Source organism: Psittacula echo (assembly GCF_963264785.1).
Source record: "Psittacula echo genome assembly, chromosome: 33".
NCBI lineage: Eukaryota > Metazoa > Chordata > Aves > Psittaciformes > Psittacidae > Psittacula > Psittacula echo.
In genome coordinates this window covers 153,036-174,685 of record NC_137768.1, presented here as the reverse complement: position 1 = coordinate 174,685, position 21,650 = coordinate 153,036, and the positions used below count along the sequence as shown (strand labels likewise).

Below are 21,650 nucleotides of genomic sequence, written 5' to 3'. Positions count from 1 at the left end.
GCACTAATTATCCTATGAGGATATTAATTGCAGCCATGGAGGCTACTAGTTCTTCCTTTAGGGCTGTTAATTGCCCCTTGGGGCTATTAATTGCACTTTGAGGGCATTAGTTATCCTTAGCGACCATTAACTATCCCATGGGGGCTATCCATTACTCATTTAGGGCTGTTAATTACCTTTAGGAGCCATTAATTACCTGATGGGGGCTATTCATTACTCATTTAAGGCTATTAGCTACCCTTAGGAGCCATTAGTTATCTCATGGGTACTACTCATTACATTTAGAGGCCATTAATTATGTCATGAGGGTTATTAATTACTTTTGGGGGCCATTAGTCACCCTTGGGAGCCATCAATTGCCTAATGAGAGCTATTAATTACTCTTGGGGAGCGCTGATTACCGCATGGGGGCCATTAATTCCTCCCATAGGGCTATTAATGACCCCATCGCTATTAATGGCCCGCCCCACCCCCGCGGGCTCCGCCCCTCGCGCTCTGATTGGCCGCCGGGCTCCGCGGCGGGCGTGGCCACGCCCCTCCGCGCCCCGGTGAACGCTGGGAAGGCTCCCGCGGCGCGTGCGGCGGCTCCGTGGCTCCGGCGGACGAGACCATTACCGGTAACCGGGGGGAGGAGGGGGGGGGGGTGGTGGTGAGGGGACACCGGTAATAGGGGGGGAGGCGTTGGAAGGGCCCATTTAATGGGCGGGGGGGGTTATTGGGGGGGTTTGGGGGCTGAGAGCGGCCATTGCGGGGGGGGGAGTGGGAGGGATCATTGCGGCCATTGGGGGGGGGGTTGGGGTTTGGGGTGGGAGAGACCATTGGGAGTAGTGGGGGGGATTGATTTGGAAGGGACCATTGCGGCCGTTGTGGGGGGGGTTGGGGTGGGAGGGACCAGTGCGAGCAGTGGGGGGGGGGGATGGATTTGGAAGGGACCATTGCGGCCCTTGTGGGGGGGGTGTGGGTTTGGGGTGGGAGGGACCATTGCGAGCAGTGGAGGGGGGGGATTGATTTGGAAGGGACCATTGCGGCTACTGTGGGGGGGGTTGGAAGGGACAGTTGCGGCCCTTGTCGGGGGGGTTGGGGTGGGAGGGACCATTGCGAGCAGTGGAGGGGGGGGGGGATTGATTTGGAAGGGACCATTGAGGCCATTGTGGGTGGGGGTGGGAGGGACCATTGCGAGCAATGGGGGGGGGGGGATTGATTTGGAAGGGACCATTGAGGCCCTTGTGGGGGGGGTTTGAGGTGGGAGGGAGCTACCATTGCTGCCATTGGGGGTGGGGGCCCACATGCCCCTTTAGTGCCCCCCCTATCCCCCGTTTAACGCCGTGTGTGTGTGTGTGTGTGTGTGTCCCCCCTTGCAGGCGATGCCCCCCCCTCGCTGCCGCCTGTGCCCCCTCCCGGCCGCCGTGGTGCGGCCCCGCTGCGGGACCCCCCTTTGCCGCCGCTGCTTCGTGCATCGCTTCGAGGCCGAGTTCCTGGGCTCCGTGCGCCGCGTCCCCGCGCCGGGCTCCACCGTGGCCGTGGGCGCCTCCGGCGGGAAGGACTCGACGGTGCTGAGCCACCTCCTGCAGCGCTTCGCGCCCCGCCTGGGGCTGCGCCTGGCGCTGGTGTCCGTGGACGAGGGCATCGCCGGCTACCGGGAGGCGGCGCTGGAGGCGGTGCGGGAGGGCCGGGGGGCGGCGCCGCTGCTGGTGCTGTCCCACCGCGAGCTCTTCGGCTGGAGCGTGGACGAGCTGGGGCCGGCGCTGGGCTCCGGCTCCCGCTGCACCTTCTGCGGGGTGCTCAGGAGGCAGGCGCTGGAGAGGGCGGCGCGGCTGCTGGGGGCCGACTGCATCGCCACCGGTGAGGGGGGGGGGGACGGGGATGGGGACGGGGCTGAGCGGTTGGAACTGGGATGGGGCTGGTTCTAATTGAGTCTAACCGGTTATAACTGGGTTTAACCGGTTGTAACTGGGATGGGGCTGGTTCTAATTGAGTCTAACCGGTTATAACTGGGTTTAACCGGTTGGAACTGGGATGGGGCTGGTTCTAATTGAGTCTAACCGGTTATAACTGGGTTTAACCGGTTGGAACTGGGATGGGGCTGGTTCTGAATGGGGCTGAGCGGTTGGAACTGGGTTTGACCGGTTGGAACTGGGATGGGGCTGGTTCTAATTGAGTCTAACCGGTTATAACTGGGTTTAACCGGTTGGAACTGGGATGGGGCTGGTTCTAATTGAGTCTAACCGGTTATAACTGGGTTTAACCGGTTGGAACTGGGATGGGGCTGGTTCTGAATGGGGCTGAGCGGTTGGAACTGGGTTTGACCGGTTGGAACTGGGATGGGGCTGGTTCTAATTGAGTCTAACTGGTTATAACTGGGTTTAACCGGTTGGAACTGGGATGGGGCTGGTTCTAATTGAGTCTAACCGGTTATAACTGGGTTTAACCGGTTGTAACTGGGATGGGGCTGGTTCTAATTGAGTCTAACTGGTTATAACTGGGTTTAACCGGTTGGAACTGGGATGGGGCTGGTTCTAATTGAGTCTAACCGGTTATAACTGGGTTTAACCGGTTGTAACTGGGATGGGGCTGGTTCTAATTGAGTCTAACCGGTTATAACTGGGTTTAACCGGTTGGAACTGGGATGGGGCTGGTTCTAATTGAGTCTAACCGGTTATAACTGGGTTTAACCGGTTGGAACTGGGATGGGGCTGGTTCTAATTGAGTCTAACCGGTTATAACTGGGTTTAACCGGTTGGAACTGGGATGGGGCTGGTTCTGAATGGGGCTGAGCGGTTGGAACTGGGTTTAACCGGTTGGAACTGGGATGGGGCTGGTTCTAATTGAGTCTAACCGGTTATAACTGGGTTTAACCGGTTGGAACTGGGATGGGGCTGGTTCTAATTGAGTCTAACCGGTTATAACTGGGTTTAACCGGTTGGAACTGGGATGGGGCTGGTTCTGAATGGGGCTGAGCGGTTGGAACTGGGTTTGACCGGTTGGAACTGGGATGGGGCTGGTTCTAATTGAGTCTAACTGGTTATAACTGGGTTTAACCGGTTGGAACTGGGATGGGGCTGGTTCTAATTGAGTCTAACCGGTTATAACTGGGTTTAACCGGTTGGAACTGGGATGGGGCTGGTTCTGAATGGGGCTGAGTGGTTGAAACTGGGTTTAACCGGTTGTAACTGGGATGGGGCTGGTTCTAATTGAGTCTAACCGGTTATAACTGGGTTTAACCGGTTGGAACTGGGATGGGGCTGGTTCTGAATGGGGCTGAGCGGTTGGAACTGGGTTTAACTGGTTGGAACTGGGTTTAACCGGTTGGAACTGGGTCTAACTGGGATGGGGCTGGTTCTAATTGAGTCTAACTGGTTATAACTGGGTTTAACCGGTTGTAACTGGGATGGGGCTGGTTCTAATTGAGTCTAACTGGTTATAACTGGGTTTAACCGGTTGTAACTGGGATGGGGCTGGTTCTAATTGAGTCTAACCGGTTATAACTGGGTTTAACCGGTTGTAACTGGGATGGGGCTGGTTCTAATTGAGTCTAACCGGTTATAACTGGGTTTAACCAGTTGGAACTGGGATGGGGCTGGTTCTAATTGAGTCTAACTGGTTATAACTGGGTTTAACCGGTTGTAACTGGGATGGGGCTGGTTCTAATTGAGTCTAACCGGTTATAACTGGGTTTAACCGGTTGTAACTGGGATGGGGCTGGTTCTAATTGAGTCTAACCAGTTATAACTGGGTTTAACCGGTTGTAACTGGGATGGGGCTGGTTCTAATTGAGTCTAACCGGTTATAACTGGGTTTAACCGGTTGGAACTGGGATGGGGCTGGTTCTGAATGGGGCTGAGTGGTTGAAACTGGGTTTAACCGGTTGTAACTGGGATGGGGCTGGTTCTAATTGAGTCTAACCGGTTATAACTGGGTTTAACCGGTTGGAACTGGGATGGGGCTGGTTCTGAATGGGGCTGAGCGGTTGGAACTGGGTTTAACTGGTTGGAACTGGGTTTAACCGGTTGGAACTGGGTCTAACTGGGATGGGGCTGGTTCTAATTGAGTCTAACCGGTTATAACTGGGTTTAACCGGTTGGAACTGGGATGGGGCTGGTTCTAATTGAGTCTAACTGGTTATAACTGGGTTTAACCGGTTGGAACTGGGATGGGGCTGGTTCTGAATGGAGCTGAGCGGTTGGAACTGTGTCTAACCGGTTGTAACTGGGTCTAACTGGGATGGAGCTGGTTCTGACTGGGTCTAACTGGGATGGAGCTGGTTCTAACTGGGTCTAACTGGGTCTAACTGGGATGGAGCTGGTTCTAACTGGGTCTAACTGGGATGGAGCTGGTTCTGACTGGGTCTAACCAGTTCTAACTGGGTCTAACTGGGATGGAACTGGTTCTAACTGGGTCTAACTGGGATGGAGGTGGTTCTGAGTGGGTCTAACTGGGATGGAGCTGGTTCTGAGTGGGTCTAACTGGGATGGAGCTGGTTCTAACTGGGTCTAACTGGGTCTAACTGGGATGGAGCTGGTTCTAACTGGGTCTAACCGGTTCTAACTGGGTCTAACTGGGATGGAACTGGTTCTAACTGGGTCTAACTGGGATGGAGGTGGTTCTGACTGGGTCTAACCAGTTCTAACTGGGTCTAACTGGGATGGAACTGGTTCTAACTGGGTCTAACCAGTTCTAACTGGGTCTAACTGGGATGGAACTGGTTCTAACTGGGTCTAACTGGGATGGAGCTGGTTCTGACTGGGTCTAACCAGTTCTAACTGGGTCTAACTGGGATGGAACTGGTTCTAACTGGGTCTAACTGGGATGGAGCTGGTTCTGACTGGGTCTAACCAGTTCTAACTGGGTCTAACTGGGATGGAACTGGTTCTGACTGGGTCTAACTGGGATGGAGCTGGTTCTGACTGGGTCTAACTGGGATGGAGCTGGTTCTGACTGGGTCTAACTGGGATGGAGCTGGTTCTAACTGGGTTTAACTGGGATGGAGCTGGTTCTGGCTGGTTCTAACCGGTTGTAACTGGCTCTAACCGGGATGGCACCGGCCCCGCAGGGCACAACGCCGACGACATCGCCGAGACTTTGCTGATGAATTTCCTGCGCGGGGACGTGGCGCGGCTGCGGAGAACGGCCTGGGAGAGCGGCGCTGGCCCCACGGAGCGCCCCATAGAGAGCCCCACGGAGCGCCCCATAGAGAGCCCCACGGAGAGCCCCACGGAGCGCCCCATAGAGAGCCCCACGGAGCGCCCCATAGAGAGCCCCACGGAGCGCTCCATAGAGAGCCCCACGGAGACCTCCAGGAGCACCAAGAACCCCGTGGACACCCCCAAGGACCCCATGAAGACCTCCAAGGGCCCCACGGAGACCCCGAAGGACCCCAGAGCCAGCTCTGAGGACCCCACAGGCACCCTGCTGAGCTCCAGGGGCTTCCCGGCCACCCCAGGCCCCACGGGCCCCATTCCAGACCCCATGGGCCCCACAGGAACCACTTCAGGCCCCATAGGCCCCACTCCAGGCCCCACAGGCCCCATTCCAGACCCCATGGGCCCCACAGGAACCACTTCAGGCCCCACAGGCCCCACTCCAGGCCCCATAGGCCCCACTCCAGACCCCACAGGCCCCACTCCAGACCCCATAGGCCCCACTCCAGGCCCCACTCCAGGCCCCACAGGCCCCACTCCAGACCCCACAGGCCCCATTCCAGACCCCATAGGCCCCACTCCAGGCCCCACTCCAGGCCCCGTAGGCCCCACCGGAACCCCCGCAGGCCCGGCCAAGGCCCCCTCGAAGGCCCCCTGGGGGCCGCCCCCGGCGGTGCCTGCGCGGGGCCGGCCGTGGCCGCCGGTGCGGCGGTGCAAGCCGCTGCGGCACGCGAGCGAGAAGGAGATCGTGCTCTACGCGCACTTCCGGCGCCTGCGCTACGTCAGCGCCGAGTGCGCGTACGCGGCGCGCGCCTTCCGCGGGCACGCGCGGGCCCTGCTCAAGGCCCTGGAGGCCGCGCGCCCGGCGGCCGTGCCCGCGCTGGGCCACGCGGGGCGGCGCCTGCCGGCGGCGGCGGGGAGCGGGCCCTGCCGGCCGCTGGGCGCATGCGCGCGGTGCGGGTTCGCGGCCAGCCGGGGCCTGTGCCAGGCGTGCGTCCTGCAGGGGGCGCTGCAGAGCGGGCGGCCCCGCGTGGCGCTGGGCAAGAGGGCGCTGGAGGAGCTGATGGGGGCGGCGGGGTGGGGGGCTGGGGGCTATGGGGCTGGGGGACGTAACAGTGATGGTTGTGGGGCTGGGGAACGTAACAGTGATGGTTGTGGGGCTGGGGGCTATGGGGCTGGGGGACGTAACAGTGATGGTTATGGGGCTGGGGGACGTAACAGTGATGGTTGTGGGGCTGGGGGCTGTAGTTGTAGGGCTGGGGACCATAAGGGGGATGGTTGTGGGGCTGGGGGCTATGGGGCTGATAGTCATAGGGGTGATGGGCATGAGGCTGGAGGCTGTAGTTGTAGGGCTGGGGGCCATAAGGGTGATGGTTATGGGGCTGGGGGCCATAAGGGCGATGGTTGTGGGGCTGGGGGCTATGGGGCTGGGGGCCATAAGGGCGATGGTTGTGGGGCTGGGGGCTATGGGGCTGGGGGCCATAAGGGCGATGGTTGTGGGGCTGGGGGCTATGGGGCTGGGGGCCATAAGGGTGATGGTTATGGGGCTGGGGGCTATGGGGCTGGGAGCCATAAGGGCGATGGTTGTGGGGCTGGGGGCTATGGGGGTAGCGAGCATGGGGACGATGGGCATTGGGTGGCTGCTGATGGGGGCAGACGCACTGGGGCTGGCGGGGGCAATGGGGCGTGCGCCTGCAGGGCCCGTGGCCATGGGGCCGGCGTCCGGGGGGCTGTGGACCCCCGGGCAGGGGTGGAGGTGGAGGTGGTGGGGGCCGGGGGGCGGAGCGTGCGCAGGAGGGTGGTGGGGCTGGGGCGGGCCCGGGGGGCCCTCAACATCTGGGACTTCTGATGGGGCACTTGGGGGGCAGCTATGGGGCAGCTGGAGGCAGTTATGGGGTCATTGGGGGCAGTTATGGGGCAGCTGGAGGCACTTGGGGGGCAGTTATGGGGTCATTGGGGCAGCTGGAGGCAGTTGTGGGGCAGTTATGGGGTCATTGGGGCAGTTATGGGGTCATTGGGGCAGTTATGGGGCAGCTGGAGGCACTTGGGGGGCAGTTATGGGGTCATTGGGGCAGCTGGAGGCAGTTGTGGGGCAGTTATGGGGTCATTGGGGCAGTTATGGGGCAGCTGGAGGCACTTGTGGGGCAGTTATGGGGTCATTGGGGGCAGTTACGGGGCAGCTGGAGGCAGTTGTGGGGCAGTTATGGGGTCATTGGGGCAGTTATGGGGCAGCTGGAGGCACTTGTGGGGCAGTTATGGGGTCATTGGGGCAGTTATGGGGCAGCTGGAGGCACTTGGGGGGCAGTTATGGGGTCATGGGGGCAGTTGTGGGGCAGCTGGAGGCAGTTGTGGGGCAGTTATGGGGTCATTGGGGCAGTTATGGGGCAGCTGGAGGCACTTGGGGGGCAGTTATGGGGTCATTGGGGCAGTTGTGGGGCAGCTGGAGGCAGTTGTGGGGCAGTTATGGGGTCATTGGGGCAGTTATGGGGCAGCTGGAGGCAGTTGTGGGGCAGTTATGGGGTCATTGGGGCAGCTGGAGGCAGTTGTGGGGCAGTTATGGGGTCATTGGGGCAGTTGTGGGGCAGCTGGAGGCACTTGGGGGGCAGTTATGGGGTCATTGGGGCAGCTGGAGGCAGTTGTGGGGCAGTTATGGGGTCATTGGGGGCAGTTACGGGGCAGCTGGAGGCACTTGGGGGGCAGTTATGGGGTCATTGGGGCAGCTGGAGGCAGTTGTGGGGCAGTTATGGGGTCATTGGGGCAGTTGTGGGGCAGCTGGAGGCACTTGGGGGGCAGTTATGGGGTCATTGGGGCAGCTGGAGGCAGTTGTGGGGCAGTTATGGGGTCATTGGGGCAGTTATGGGGCAGCTGGAGGCACTTGTGGGGCAGTTATGGGGTCATTGGGGGCAGTTACGGGGCAGCTGGAGGCACTTGGGGGGCAGTTATGGGGTCATTGGGGCAGCTGGAGGCAGTTGTGGGGCAGTTATGGGGTCATTGGGGCAGTTATGGGGTCATTGGGGCAGTTATGGGGCAGCTGGAGGCACTTGGGGGGCAGTTATGGGGTCATTGGGGCAGCTGGAGGCAGTTGTGGGGCAGTTGTGGGGCAGTTATGGGGTCATTGGGGCAGTTATGGGGCAGCTGGAGGCACTTGGGGGGCAGCTCTGGGGTGTTTGAGGGCCCCACGTTGCGGGGGGGTGCGTTAGGACCCAGTGCGGGAGTAGGCGTGGCCTTACCGTGGGGTGGGCGGAGCCACGCTGCTCCTTGCTGCTGATTGGCTTCTCTGTGTGTGATGTCATAAGGCGCGCGTGGTGGGCGGGCCTGTGCGAGTGACGTCAATAAACAGCGCTCGAAAGGATTGGTCGATGCAAATGAGCGCGGCGGCGGGAGGCGTGTCTATTGGAGGGGGCGTGGCCGGGTATGCAAATGAGACCTCGCGGGTCGATGGGGCGTGGTCGCGCATGCAAATGAGCCTCGGTGTGCGGAGCGGGGGGGGCGGGGCTTGCTCCGCCCCGTGCGTTCTCGCCGCGCTGACGTCACTTCCGAGGCGGCGCGGGGAAGATGGCGGCTCCGCGGTGGGACCTGGGCCCGGCCCGAGAGCCGCTGGGGCTGATCCGGGCCCTGCAGGGGGTGAGCGGGGACCGGGGGCGACCGGATGGGGATGGGAACGGGAATGGGGATGGGGATGGGAACGGGAATGGGGATGGGGATGGGAATGGGGATGGGGATGGGAACGGGAATGGGGATGGGAACGGGAATGGGGATGGGGATGGGAACGGGAATGGGGATGGGAACGGGGATGGGAACGGGAATGGGGATGGGAACGGGAATGGGGATGGGGATGGGAACGGGAATGGGAACGGGAATGGGGATGGGAACGGGAATGGGGATGGGGATGGGATGGGGATGGGATGGGGATGGGATGGGGATGGACTGCGAGGGCCTCAGACGGGCAGGGGGGCCCTGGGGGGGGCGAATTCCCGTTTTTCCAGCGTTTCCAATGGGGAATGCCAGAATTCCAGCCGCAGCGTGCACCTCTGGAGCCTTTTCCTGCCTCGGTTTTCCCCCCCGGTTCCCGATTCCAGGGCGTTTGTGGCGGCTCCAGGCACTCCTCGGGGGTTTTAGGCACCGGAATTCCCGGGTTTAGCGTCAATCCCCCTTTACAAACCCAAAATGTCGCCCCTGCATTCACGGAATTCCACTTTTTTTACCCATTTCCCGTGGTTTCTTTTCCCAAAATCCCATTTTTTCCCCGTCAATTCCCATTTAAAACCCCCAAATCCCACTTTTTTGACCCGTTTCCCCCCTCGGTTTTACCCAAATTCCCTTTTTCCCCCATCAACCCCACCTAAAAACCCCAAATCCCGCCCGCAGATTCCCCAAAATGTCACTTTCTGACCCATTTTCACCCCCAAAAGCCCCATTTTTGTCCCATTTCCCCTTTTTTCTCCGTGGGAAGCCCATTCCAGGCGGGATTTGGGGCCGGAATTCCCACTTTTTCCCCCCTTTTCCCGCAGTTTTTCTCCGTCTTCGCCTTCGCCACCCTCGGGGGCTTCCGGGGCTCCGTCGGCTTCCACCTGAGCTGCGCCGGGAGCCCCAACGCCTCCGTCAGCGCCCCCTTCGCCTACCCCTTCCGGTGAGGCCACGCCCCCCGCTCTGATTGGCTGCGGGGAGGGAGGGGGCGGAGCATCCACCCCATCCCCCTTCCATTCCCCGTTTCCATTCCCCATTCCCACCTTGATCCCATCCCCATTCCCACTCCCATTCCCCATTCCCACCTTGATCCCATCCCCATTCCCACTCCCATTCCCCCTTCCCACCTTGATCCCATCCCCATTCCCACCTTGTTCCCATCCCCATTCCCACTCCCATTCCCCATTCCCACCTTGATCCCATCCCCATTCCCACTCCCATTCCCCCTTCCCACCTTGATCCCATCCCCCTTCCCACCTTGATCCCATCCCCATTCCCACCTTGATCCCATCCCCATTCCCACCTTGATCCCATCCCCATTCCCACTTCCATTCCCCATTCCCACCTTGATCCCATCCCCATTCCCACTCCCATTCCCCCTTCCCACCTTGATCCCATCCCCATTCCCACCTTGATCCCATCCCCATTCTCACCTTGATCCCATCCCCATTCCCACCTTGTTCCCATCCCCATTCCCACTCCCATTCCCCCTTCCCACCTTGATCCCATTCCCCATTCCCACCTTGATCCCATCCCCATTCCCACTTCCATTCCCCATTCCCACCTTGATCCCATCCCCATTCCCACCTTTATCCCATCCCCATTCCCACCTTGATCCCATGCCCCTTCCCACCTTGATCCCATCCCCATTCCCACCTTGTTCCCATCCCCATTCCCACTCCCATTCCCCCTTCCCACCTTGATCCCATTCCCCATTCCCACCTTGTTCCCATCCCCATTCCCACTTCCATTCCCCATTCCCACCTTGATCCCATCCCCATTCCCACCTTGATCCCATCCCCATTCCCACTTCCATTCCCCATTCCCACCTTGATCCCATCCCCATTCCCACCTTGATCCCATCCCCCTTCCCACCTTGATCCCATTCCCCCTTCCCACCATGATCCCATCCCCATTCCCACTCCCATTCCCCATTCCCACCTTGTTCCCTGTCTCCATCCCCGCCTCCGTTCCCAGCTCCCCCCTTCCCTCCCCGCGGGCCGTGGGGCAGGAGTCGCCGCCAGCCCCGCCTCGCCCCACGGAGCTCCCTCAAGCGCTTGGGCTTGGCCCATGGGGAGCTCCACGGGGCCCTTTCGGCCGCCCTAGGATGAACCTGGCCACCTTCACGCCCTCCCTGACCACGCTGTGCAACCGGACGTGGGCGGCCGACGTCCACCTCGTCGGGGACTTCTCCTCCTCGGCCCAGTTCTTCGTGGTCGTGGCCGTCTTCTCCTTCCTGTACAGCCTGGGCGCCCTGCTGCTCTACCTGGGCTACCTGCACCTCTACCGCGGCGCCGGCGGGAGGCTGCCCCTGGCCGTGAGTCCTGTGCGCGGGCAGGGGGGGCAAGCCCGGGGGGGGGCTTCGGCCAGCCAGTGACACCCAACCACCATCCGAGCGCGGCCCGTCATCATCCAACCAGCACCCATCCCACCAATCACCATCCAGCATCATCCCGTCATCATCCAACCAGCACCCATCCAACCAATCACCATCCAGCCTCATCCCGTCATCATCCAACCAGCACCCATCCAACCAATCACCATCCAGCATCATCCCGTCATCATCCAACCAGCACCCATCCCACCAATCACCATCCAGCCTCATCCCGTCATCATCCAACCAGCACCCATCCCACCAATCACCATCCAGCCTCATCCCGTCATCATCCAACCAGCACCCATCCCACCAATCACCATCCAGCCTCATCCCGTCATCATCCAACCAGCACCCATCCCACCAATCACCATCCGAGCGCGGCCCGTCATCATCCAACCAGCACCCATCCCACCAATCACCATCCAGCCTCATCCCGTCATCATCCAACGAGCACCCATCCCACCAATCACCATCCAGCCTCATCCCGTCATCATCCAACCAGCACCCATCCCACCAATCACCATCCAGCCTCATCCCGTCATCATCCAACCAGCACCCATCCCACCAATCACCATCCAGCCTCATCCCGTCATCATCCAACCAGCACCCATCCCACCAATCACCATCCAGCCTCATCCCGTCATCATCCAACCAGCACCCATCCCACCAATCACCATCCAGCCTCATCCCGTCATCATCCAACCAGCACCCATCCCACCAATCACCATCCAGCCTCATCCCGTCATCATCCAACCAGCACCCATCCAACCAATCACCATCCAGCCTCATCCCATCATCATCCAACCAGCACCCATCCCACCAATCACCATCCAGCCTCATCCCGTCATCATCCAACCAGCACCCATCCCACCAATCACCATCCAGCCTCATCCCGTCATCATCCAACCAGCACCCATCCAACCAATCACCATCCAGCCTCATCCCGTCATCATCCAACCAGCACCCATCCCACCAATCACCATCCAGCCTCATCCCGTCATCATCCAACCAGCACCCATCCAACCAATCACCATCCAGCCTCATCCCGTCATCATCCAACCAGCACCCATCCCACCAATCACCATCCAGCCTCATCCCATCATCATCCAACCAGTACCCATCCAACCAATCACCATCCAGCCTCATCCCGTCATCATCCAACCAGCACCCATCCCACCAATCACCATCCAGCCTCATCCCGTCATCATCCAACCAGCACCCATCCCACCAATCACCATCCAGCCTCATCCCGTCATCATCCAACCAGCACCCATCCCACCAATCACCATCCAGCCTCATCCCGTCATCATCCAACCAGCACCCATCCCACCAATCACCATCCAGCCTCATCCCGTCATCATCCAACCAGCACCCATCCAACCAATCACCATCCAGCCTCATCCCGTCATCATCCAACCAGCACCCATCCAACCAATCACCATCCAGCCTCATCCCGTCATCATCCAACCAGCACCCATCCCACCAATCACCATCCAGCATCATCCCGCCTTCATCCAACCAGCACCCATCCCACCAATCACCATCCAGCATCATCCCGCCTTCATCCAACCAGCACCCATCCCACCAATCACCATCCAGCCTCATCCCATCATCATCCAACCAGCACCCATCCCACCAATCACCATCCAGCCTCATCCCGTCATCATCCAACCAGCACCCATCCCACCAATCACCATCCAGCCTCATCCCGTCATCATCCAACCAGCACCCATCCCACCAATCACCATCCAGCATCATCCCGTCATCATCCAACCAGCACCCATCCAACCAATCACCATCCAGCCTCATCCCGTCATCATCCAACCAGCACCCATCCCACCAATCACCATCCAGCCTCATCCCGTCATCATCCAACCAGCACCCATCCCACCAATCACCATCCAGCATCATCCCGTCATCATCCAACCAGCACCCATCCCACCAATCACCATCCAGCCTCATCCCGTCATCATCCAACCAGCACCCATCCCACCAATCACCATCCAGCATCATCCCGTCATCATCCAACCAGCACCCATCCCACCAATCACCATCCAACCTCATCCCGTCATCATCCAACCAGCACCCATCCCACCAATCACCATCCAGCATCATCCCGCCTTCATCCAACCAGCACCCATCCCACCAATCACCATCCAGCCTCATCCCGTCATCATCCAACCAGCACCCATCCCACCAATCACCATCCAGCCTCATCCCGTCATCATCCAACCAGCACCCATCCCACCAATCACCATCCAGCATCATCCCGTCATCATCCAACCAGCACCCATCCCACCAATCACCATCCAGCATCATCCCGTCATCATCCAACCAGCACCCATCCCACCAATCACCATCCAGCCTCATCCCGTCATCATCCAACCCCCATCCATCCATTCCATCAGCTTCTGCTAACGTCCCACATCATCCAATCACCATGTGCCATGTCCTCCATCGTCTCATCCCCCATCCAATCACCATCCATCCATCATCCATCCAACCAATCGCCATCCAGCCTCATCCCACCTTCATCCAACCACCATCTATCTATTCAGTCACTTTCTACTAACATCCCACGTCATCCAATCACCATCCATCGTGTCCTCCATCGTCTCATCCCTCATCCAACCATCATCCAAGCTTCATCCATCCAACCAATCACCATCTGCCATGTCCTCCATCATCTCATCCCCCAACCAACCATCATCCAACCATCATCCATCCATCACCCAGCCAACCAATCACCATCTGCCATGTCCTCCATCATCTCATCCCCCAACCAACCATCATCCAACCATCATCCATCCATCACCCAGCCAACCAATCACCATCTGCCATGACCTCCATCATCTCATCCCCCAACCAACCATCATCCAACCATCATCCATCCATCACCCAGCCAACCAATCACCATCTGCCGTGTCCTCCATCATCTTATCCCTCATCCAACCCCCATCCAACCATCACCCACCCATCCAATCACCATCCATCGTGTCCTCCATCACCTCATCCCCCATCCAACCACCAGCCATCCAATCACCATCCACCTCCTTGCCCCCCAGCTCCGTAGCCCTGAGCTCCCCCACTGCTCCCTTGGTGGGGTGGGACATGGAGGTGGGACATGGAGGTGGGACATGGAGGTGGGGCATGGAGGTGGGACATGGAGGTGGGACATGGAGGTGGGACATGGAGGTGGGACATGGAGGTGGGGCATGGAGGTGGGGCATGGAGGTGGGACATGGAGGTGGGACATGGAGGTGGGACATGGGGGCTGGGCCGTAACCCTCCTTTGACCTTCCCTCCCTCTGCTGCCATGGACAGGACACAGGGTAAGGCTTGGCCCTCCTTGCTTTTGGGCTCCCACCATGCTTGGGGGTCCAGCACCATGGTCCTGTGGACCCCCGCGCTCCGTCGCGCTTGGTGTCCACCACGTCCCTCCTCTTCCCCCCCCTGTATCCCATGGGATTTGGTGCCCATCCCTGTGTCCGCTCCCGCCTCCTGACCTCTCCCATGTCTCCCGTAGGACTTCCTGGCCACCGCTGCCTTCTCCTTCCTGTGGCTGGTGGCCTCCTCAGCTTGGGCCAAGGCGCTGGCGGACATCAAGGCCTCGGTGGCGGCTCCTCTGCCCCACTGCCACCCCCCGGCCGTGACCTGCAGCCGCGGCACCGCCACCGCCATGGGCACCCTCAACGTCTCCGTGGTGGGTGCTGCCATGGGGGCACAACGGGGACCCTCTTGGGGTCCTTCTCGAGGAGCTTCGCCTCCATCCCCTCCCTCCCTTCCAGGTCTTCGGCTTCCTCAACCTCATCCTTTGGCTCGGCAGCTCCTGGTTCGTCTTCAAGGAGACCAATTTGCACCCCCCCCCAGCACCCAGCACCCCCAGCACCATGTAACCTCCACCCCGCGGCCACCACCACCTCCTGCAGCTGCAGGTCAATGGGGGGCCCTTTGGAGCTGCTTTGGGGGTGGGGGGGGGGGGAAGGAACCTTCTGGTCCCAAGGGGAGGAGCTGGAAGCAGGGGAGGTGAGGACGTGGGTTATGGGTTCCACCACATCTCAGGCGGCTTCTCCAAGGCTTCGCCCGACCAAACGTGGCCCTGGTCGGGCCCGTTGCACGTGGGCTCGCTCAGGATCGGTGCAGCTTGAGCTGTGGCCTCGTCTCATTGGTTGGGGGGAGCTCAATGGAGGTCACGTGGGCGGGAGGAAGAGGGGGTTGGCCAATCAGGTGGAGACTTGGCGGTGGCCATCCGGCCATCTTGGTCCTCCACCATCACACTCCTCCTCCCTTTCTCCTCCTCCTGTTGGAGGTGGCCACCACTTGAGGTCATCTCCAGCCACCCCCTTGATGTCCCCTCCAGGGGGGCCCTGTCCCCATCTCCCGCCTTCAATAAAGACTTCAATGGAGAAGCCCATCAAGATGCATCTTAGGGGGGTTCGGGCCCCCCAGGACCATGCCTGGGGGTGCTGGGAGGGGCCATGGAGATGGGCTCAACGTTGGCTTTGCTCCTGCTTTATTGGTCCTCCCCCCTCTGTTGTGTCCCCGCCATGGCCATGTCCTCCACACCGGCGTTGGGGTGGCCCAATAGATGTGGTCCTTGGTGGTCCAGCTCCGTGGTGCTCCAGGGCTATGTCCTTGTGTCCCTCCTTGTGGTCCGTAGTGGCCTGCGGTGCTCCATGGTGGTCTACGGTGACCCAGGTCTGTGTCCTTGTGGCCCTACTCATAGTCTGTGGTGGCCCAGCTCCATGTATGGTCCTAGTTGTGGTCAATGGTGGCCCGGGATGGTCCAGATCCATGTCCTTATGTCCTTACTCATAGTCCATAGTGGTCCCTGGTGGTCCTTATCCATGTGTTTATGTTCCTAGTCATAGTCCATAGTGGCCCATGTCCATGGATGGCCGTAGTTGTGGTCAGTGGTGGCTTAGGATGACCATGTCCTTATGTCTTCACTCGTAGTCCATAGTGCCCATGATGATCCTTATCCATGTCCTTGTGTCCCTACCCATAATCCATAGTGCCCATGATGATCCTTATCCCTGTCCTTATGTCCCTACCCATAGTCCATAGTGCCCATGATGATCCTTATCCCTGTCCTTGTGTCCCTACCCATAGTCCATAGTGCCCATGATGATCCTTATCCCTGTCCTTATGTCCCTACCCATAGTCCATAGTGCCCATGATGATCCTTATCCCTGTCCTTATGTCCCTACCCATAGTCCATAGTGCCCATGATGGTCCTTATCCATGTCCTTATGTCTTCACTCGTAGTCCATAGTGCCCATGATGATCCTTATCCATGTCCTTATGTCCCTACCCATAGTCCATAGTGCCCATGATGATCCTTATCCATGTCCTTGTGTCCCTACCCATAGTCCATAGTGCCCATGATGGTCCTTATCCATGTCCTTATGTCCCTACCCATAATCCATAGTGCCCATGATGATCCTTATCCATGTCCTTATGTCCCTACCCATAGTCCATGGTGCCCATGATGGTCCTTATCCATGTCCTTATGTCCCTACCCATAATCCATAGTGCCCATGATGATCCTTATCCATGTCCTTGTGTCCCTACCCATAGTCCATAGTGCCCATGATGGTCCTTATCCATGTCCTTATGTCCCTACCCATAGTCCATAGTGCCCATGATGGTCCTTATCCATGTCCTTATGTCCCTACCCATAATCCATAGTGCCCATGATGATCCTTATCCATGTTCTTGTGTCCCTACCCATAGTCCATAGTGCCCATGATGATCCTTATCCCTGTCCTTATGTCCCTACCCATAGTCCATAGTGCCCATGATGATCCTTATCCATGTCCTTATGTCCCTACCCATAGTCCATAGTGCCCATGATGATCCTTATCCATGTCCTTATGTCCCTACCCATAGTCCATAGTGCCCATGATGATCCTTATCCATGTCCTTATGTCCCTACCCATAGTCCATGGTGCCCATGATGATCCTTATCCATGTCCTTATGTCCCTACCCATAGTCCATAGTGCCCATGAGGGTCCTTATCCATGTCCTTATGTCCCTACCCATAGTCCATAGTGCCCATGATGGTCCTTATCCATGTCCTTATGTCCCTACCCATAGTCCATAGTGCCCATGATGATCCTTATCCCTGTCCTTATGTCCCTACCCATAGTCCATAGTGCCCATGATGATCCTTATCCCTGTCCTTATGTCCCTACCCATAGTCCATAGTGCCCATGATGATCCTTATCCCTGTCCTTATGTCCCTACCCATAGTCCATAGTGCCCATGATGATCCTTATCCCTGTCCTTATGTCCCTACCCATAGTCCATAGTGCCCATGATGATCCTTATCCATGTCCTTATGTCCCTACCCATAGTCTCTGGTGGCCCAGCTCCATGTAGTTGTGCTCTAGAGCGCTCCAGCTCCTGTCCCATGTACTTAGCGTGTCCTTGGCGTGTCCTAGTTGCGGTTCATGGTGTTCTCGATCCATCCCACGTAGTTGCAGACGCGGGTGTAGACCCCGGGGCGCCCGGGCAGGGCACAGGTCTGCAGCCCCCAGGACACGATGCCCTGGAGGGTCCCATTGCAGGACAGGGGCCCCCCAGAGTCACCCTATGGGGGGGGACATCCCAGAGTTAGATGGGAGACACCCCAAGTTTGGGATCAGGGATGCTTCTGCGTGACCCATTGGTGGAGAAGAAGGTCCTTGGGTTGAGGGCCACATGGGGATGGGGGCCCACCATGGTGGCTTGGGGTGAAGAGGTTGAGTTGGGGGGGGGGTTGAGGTGAGGATTTGGGGTTGGATGCTTTTGGGGGGGGGGGGGGGGGAAGGGGGGTGTCCCCCCCCAGGTACCTGGCAGGAGTCGATGCGCTGGTTGCGCACCCCGGCGCAAAGCATGTTGGGAGTCACGCGCTGCGGGTAGGCCCGGCGGCAGGCGGCGTCGGGCAGGATGTCCACGTAGGCGCAGATCAGGTGCCGGGGCAGGGTCACTGTGGGCATGGGGGGGGGGGGGGGGGGTCAGGGGGGGTCGGGGACACCCTCGGGGGGCTCCTGGGGTGTTCTGGGGTCTACTGTGAGGTTACTCATGGGTTACTCATGGGTTGCTCATGGGTTACTCATGGGTTACTCATGGGTTGCTCATGGGTTGCTCATGGGTTACTCATGGGTTACTCATGGGTTGCTCATGGGTTGCTCATGGGTTACTCATGGGTTACTCATGGGTTGCTCATGGGTTGCTCATGGGTTGCTCATGGGTTGCTCATGGGTTACTCATGGGTTGCTCATGGGTTGCTCATGGGTTGCTCATGGGTTGCTCATGGGTTACTCATGGGTTGCTCATGGGTTGCTCATGGGTTACTCATGGGTTACTCATGGGTTGCTCATGGGTTGCTCATGGGTTGCTCATGGGTTGCTCATGGGTTGCTCATGGGTTACTCATGGGTTACTCATGGGTTGCTCATGGGTTACTTATGGGTTGCTCATGGGTTGCTCATGGGTTACTCATGGGTTGCTCATGGGTTGCTCATGGGTTGCTCATGGGTTGCTCGTGGGTTGCTCATGGGTTACTCGTGGGTTGCTCATGGGTTGCTCATGGGTTACTCATGGGTTGCTCATGGGTTCCTCATGGGTTGCTCATGGGTTACTCATGGGTTGCTCGTGGGTTACTCATGGGTTGCTCATGGGTTACTCATGGGTTACTCATGGGTTGCTCATGGGTTGCTCATGGGTTACTCGTGGGTTACTCATGGGTTACTCATGGGTTGCTCATGGGTTGCTCATGGGTTACTCATGGGTTGCTCATGGGTTACTCATGGGTTACTCATGGGTTACTCATGGGTTGCTCATGGGTTGCTCATGGGTTACTCGTGGGTTGCTCATGGGTTGCTCATGGGTTACTTGTGGGTTGCTCATGGGTTGCTCATGGGTTGCTCATGGGTTACTCGTGGGTTGCTCATGGGTTGCTCATGGGTTACTCATGGGTTGCTCATGGGTTGCTCATGGGTTACTCGTGGGTTGCTCATGGGTTGCTCATGGCTTGATCTGAGGCTTGGTGTTGCTCCTAGGCCAGCGGGAGGTTATGGGGGGGTTGCTGGTAGGTCGGCCACCACCTACAGGCTACTTGTAAGGGGTGGCGATGGTTCCCCAGCCCCCAAACAAGGCCGATGGTGGCGGGTGGGGGTTACTCCAGGTTCCCTATGGGTCCCCATTGACTTCCCAGCTCACCCTGGGGGCTGGTGATGGTTCCCAACCCCAAAACCAGGGAGGTGGCACTGGGAGGGCCTCACTGTACCTCTGCTATAGGTTACTATGGGTTTACTATGGGTTTACTCCGGGTTCCCTATGGGTCCCCATTGACTTCCTGGCTTACCCTGGGGGGCTGGTGACGGTTCCCAACCCCAAAACCAGGCAGGTGGCACTGGGAGGGCCTCACTGTACCTCTGCTATAGGTTACTATGGGTTTACTATGGGTTTACTCCGGGTTTACTCCAGGTTCCCTATGGGTCCCCATTGACTTCCCAGCTCACCCTGGGGGGCTGGTGACGGTTCCCAACCCCAAAACCAGGCAGGTGGCACTGGGGGGGCCTCACTGTACCTCTGCTATAGGTTACTATGGGTTTACTATGGGTTTACTCCGGGTTCCCTATGGGTCCCCATTGACTTCCCGGCTCACCCTGAGGGGCTGGTGACGGTTCCCAACCCCAAAACCAGGGAGGTGGCACTGGGGGGGCCTCACTGTACCTCTGCTATAGGTTACTATGGGTTTACTATGGGTTTACTCCAGGTTCCCTATGGGTCCCCATTGACTTCCCGGCTCACCCTGGGGGGCTGGTGACGGTTCCCAACCCCAAAACCAGGCAGGTGGCACTGGGGGGGCCTCACTGTACCTCTGCTATAGGTTACTATGGGTTTACTATGGGTTTACTATGGGTTTACTACAGGTTCCCTATGGGTCCCCATTGACTTCCTGGCTTACCCTGGGGGGCTGGTGACGGTTCCCAACCCCAAAACCAGGCAGGTGGCACTGGGGGGGCCTCACTGTACCTCTGCTATAGGTTACTATGGGTTTACTACGGGTTTACTCCAGGTTCCCTATGGGTCCCCATTGACTTCCCGGCTCACCCTGGGGGCTGGTGACGGTGCCCCAGCCCGAGACGAGGCAGGTGGTGCCGGGGGGCGCGCAGGCGCGGGGCAGGCCCAGGGGCCGCACGGCGCGGCTCAGCGCCGCGGGGCGGTCGAGCTTGAGGAGCAGGAGGTCGTTGTCCAGCGTGGTGGGGTTGAAGGCCGGGTGCGCAATGGCCTTGGCCACCAGGCGGTTCTGCTCCGTGCCCTCCGCCTGCTGCAGGTCGTTCTCGCCCAGGCGGAGGCGGATACCCCTGGGGGGCCGTGGGTAGGGGATGTGGGGCTACCCCCATACCCCATACCCCATATCCCATATCCCATACCCCATACCCCATACCCCATACCCCATACCCCATACCCCATATCCCATATCCCATACCCCATACCCCATATCCCATATCCCATACCCCATACCCCATATCCCATACCCCATATCCCATACCCCATACCCCATATCCCATACCCCATACCCCATATCCCATACCCCATATCCCATACCCCATATCCCATACCACATATCCCTGGCCCAGGTATCCCTGGCCCAGGTCCCTCTCTCCCCACCTGCTGTTGCAATGGGCGGCTGAGAGGACCCAGTTGTCCCTGAGGAGGATCCCTCCGCAGCGCACGGGGCTGTAGATGTAGACCTGCCAGGGCTGGGAATGGGGGACACAGGGGTACCCCCCGATGATCCGGTCCTCATCCTGCCCGCTGGCTCCTCCTGGGATGTGCGACATGGGATATGGGATATGGGGTATGGGATATGGGGTATGGGGTATGGGATATGGGATATAGGGTATGGGATATGGGATATGGGATATGGGGTATGGGGTATGGGATATGGGATATGGGGTATGGGATATGGGATATGGGATATGGGGTATGGGATATGGGGTATGGGATATGGGGTATGGGGTATGGGGTATGGGGTATGGGATATGGGGTATGGGATATGGGGTATGGGGTATGGGATATAGGGTATGGGATATGGGATATGGGATATGGGGTATGGGATATGGGGTATGGGATATGGGGTATGGGGTATGGGGTATGGGATATGGGGTATGGGGTATGGGATATGGGGTATGGGGTATGGGATATGGGGTATGGGATATGGGGTATGGGGTATGGGATATGGGGTATGGGATATGGGATATGGGATATGGGGTATGGGATATGGGGTATGGGATATGGGGTATGGGGTATGGGGTATGGGGTATGGGATATGGGGTATGGGATATGGGGTATGGGATATGGGGTATGGGGTATGGGATATGGGGTATGGGATATGGGGTATGGGATATGGGGTATGGGGTATGGGGTATGGGGTATGGGATATGGGGTAT

At 58.7% G+C, this 21,650-nt stretch overlaps 3 protein-coding genes across 8 annotated transcripts; 2 read left to right on the top strand and 1 right to left on the bottom strand.

Moving 5' to 3' along the window:
• Positions 1-44: 44 nt before the first annotated feature.
• On the top strand, positions 45-6,987 carry LOC308231250 (uncharacterized protein; the record flags this gene model as incomplete). Its single annotated transcript, XM_080636433.1, has 4 exons — positions 45-617; positions 1,362-1,842; positions 5,051-6,215; positions 6,837-6,987. The coding sequence occupies exons 1-4, from the start codon at positions 405-407 to the stop codon at positions 6,985-6,987; spliced, it is 2,010 nt and encodes a 669-aa protein (XP_080492559.1). The 5' UTR covers positions 45-404.
• Positions 6,988-8,314: 1,327 nt separating this feature from the next.
• On the top strand, positions 8,315-16,105 carry LOC308231261 (synaptophysin-like protein 1). Of its 6 annotated transcripts, none has more exons than XM_080636445.1 (6): positions 8,315-8,762; positions 9,650-9,768; positions 10,932-11,142; positions 14,729-14,905; positions 14,991-15,137; positions 15,791-16,092. In XM_080636445.1, exons 1-6 carry the CDS (start codon positions 8,498-8,500, stop codon positions 16,018-16,020), a joined length of 1,149 nt encoding a protein of 382 aa, XP_080492571.1. In that variant the 5' UTR covers positions 8,315-8,497; the 3' UTR covers positions 16,021-16,092. The 6 variants fall into 6 exon arrangements, with proteins under 6 accessions (XP_080492571.1, XP_080492573.1, XP_080492572.1 ...); XM_080636447.1 differs by having other exon boundaries at positions 8,561-8,762; positions 10,803-11,142; positions 15,791-15,915; XM_080636446.1 differs by lacking the exon at positions 15,791-16,092 and having other exon boundaries at positions 8,561-8,762; positions 10,803-11,142; positions 14,991-15,203.
• A 1,540-nt stretch (positions 16,106-17,645) lies between these two features.
• LOC308231249 (kallikrein-14-like) lies at positions 17,646-21,041 on the bottom strand (the record flags this gene model as incomplete). The annotated part of the gene is made up of 4 exons (XM_080636432.1): positions 17,646-17,798; positions 18,040-18,176; positions 20,308-20,561; positions 20,869-21,041. The coding sequence occupies 4 exons, from the start codon at positions 21,039-21,041 to the stop codon at positions 17,646-17,648; spliced, it is 717 nt and encodes a 238-aa protein (XP_080492558.1).
• Between the last annotated feature and the right edge of the window lie 609 nt (positions 21,042-21,650).

Bases quoted from the DNA above. Each gene is read 5' to 3' on its own strand.
- LOC308231261 (XM_080636445.1), top strand. From the start codon at position 8,498: ATGCAAATGAGCGCGGCGGCGGGAGGCGTGTCTATTGGAGGGGGCGTG. The intron at 9,769-10,931 runs GTGAGGCCACGC...CGGCCGCCCTAG, and splicing joins CCCTTCGCCTACCCCTTCCG to GATGAACCTGGCCACCTTCA. The intron at 15,138-15,790 runs GTCAATGGGGGG...GTGGCCCAATAG, and splicing joins ACCACCTCCTGCAGCTGCAG to ATGTGGTCCTTGGTGGTCCA.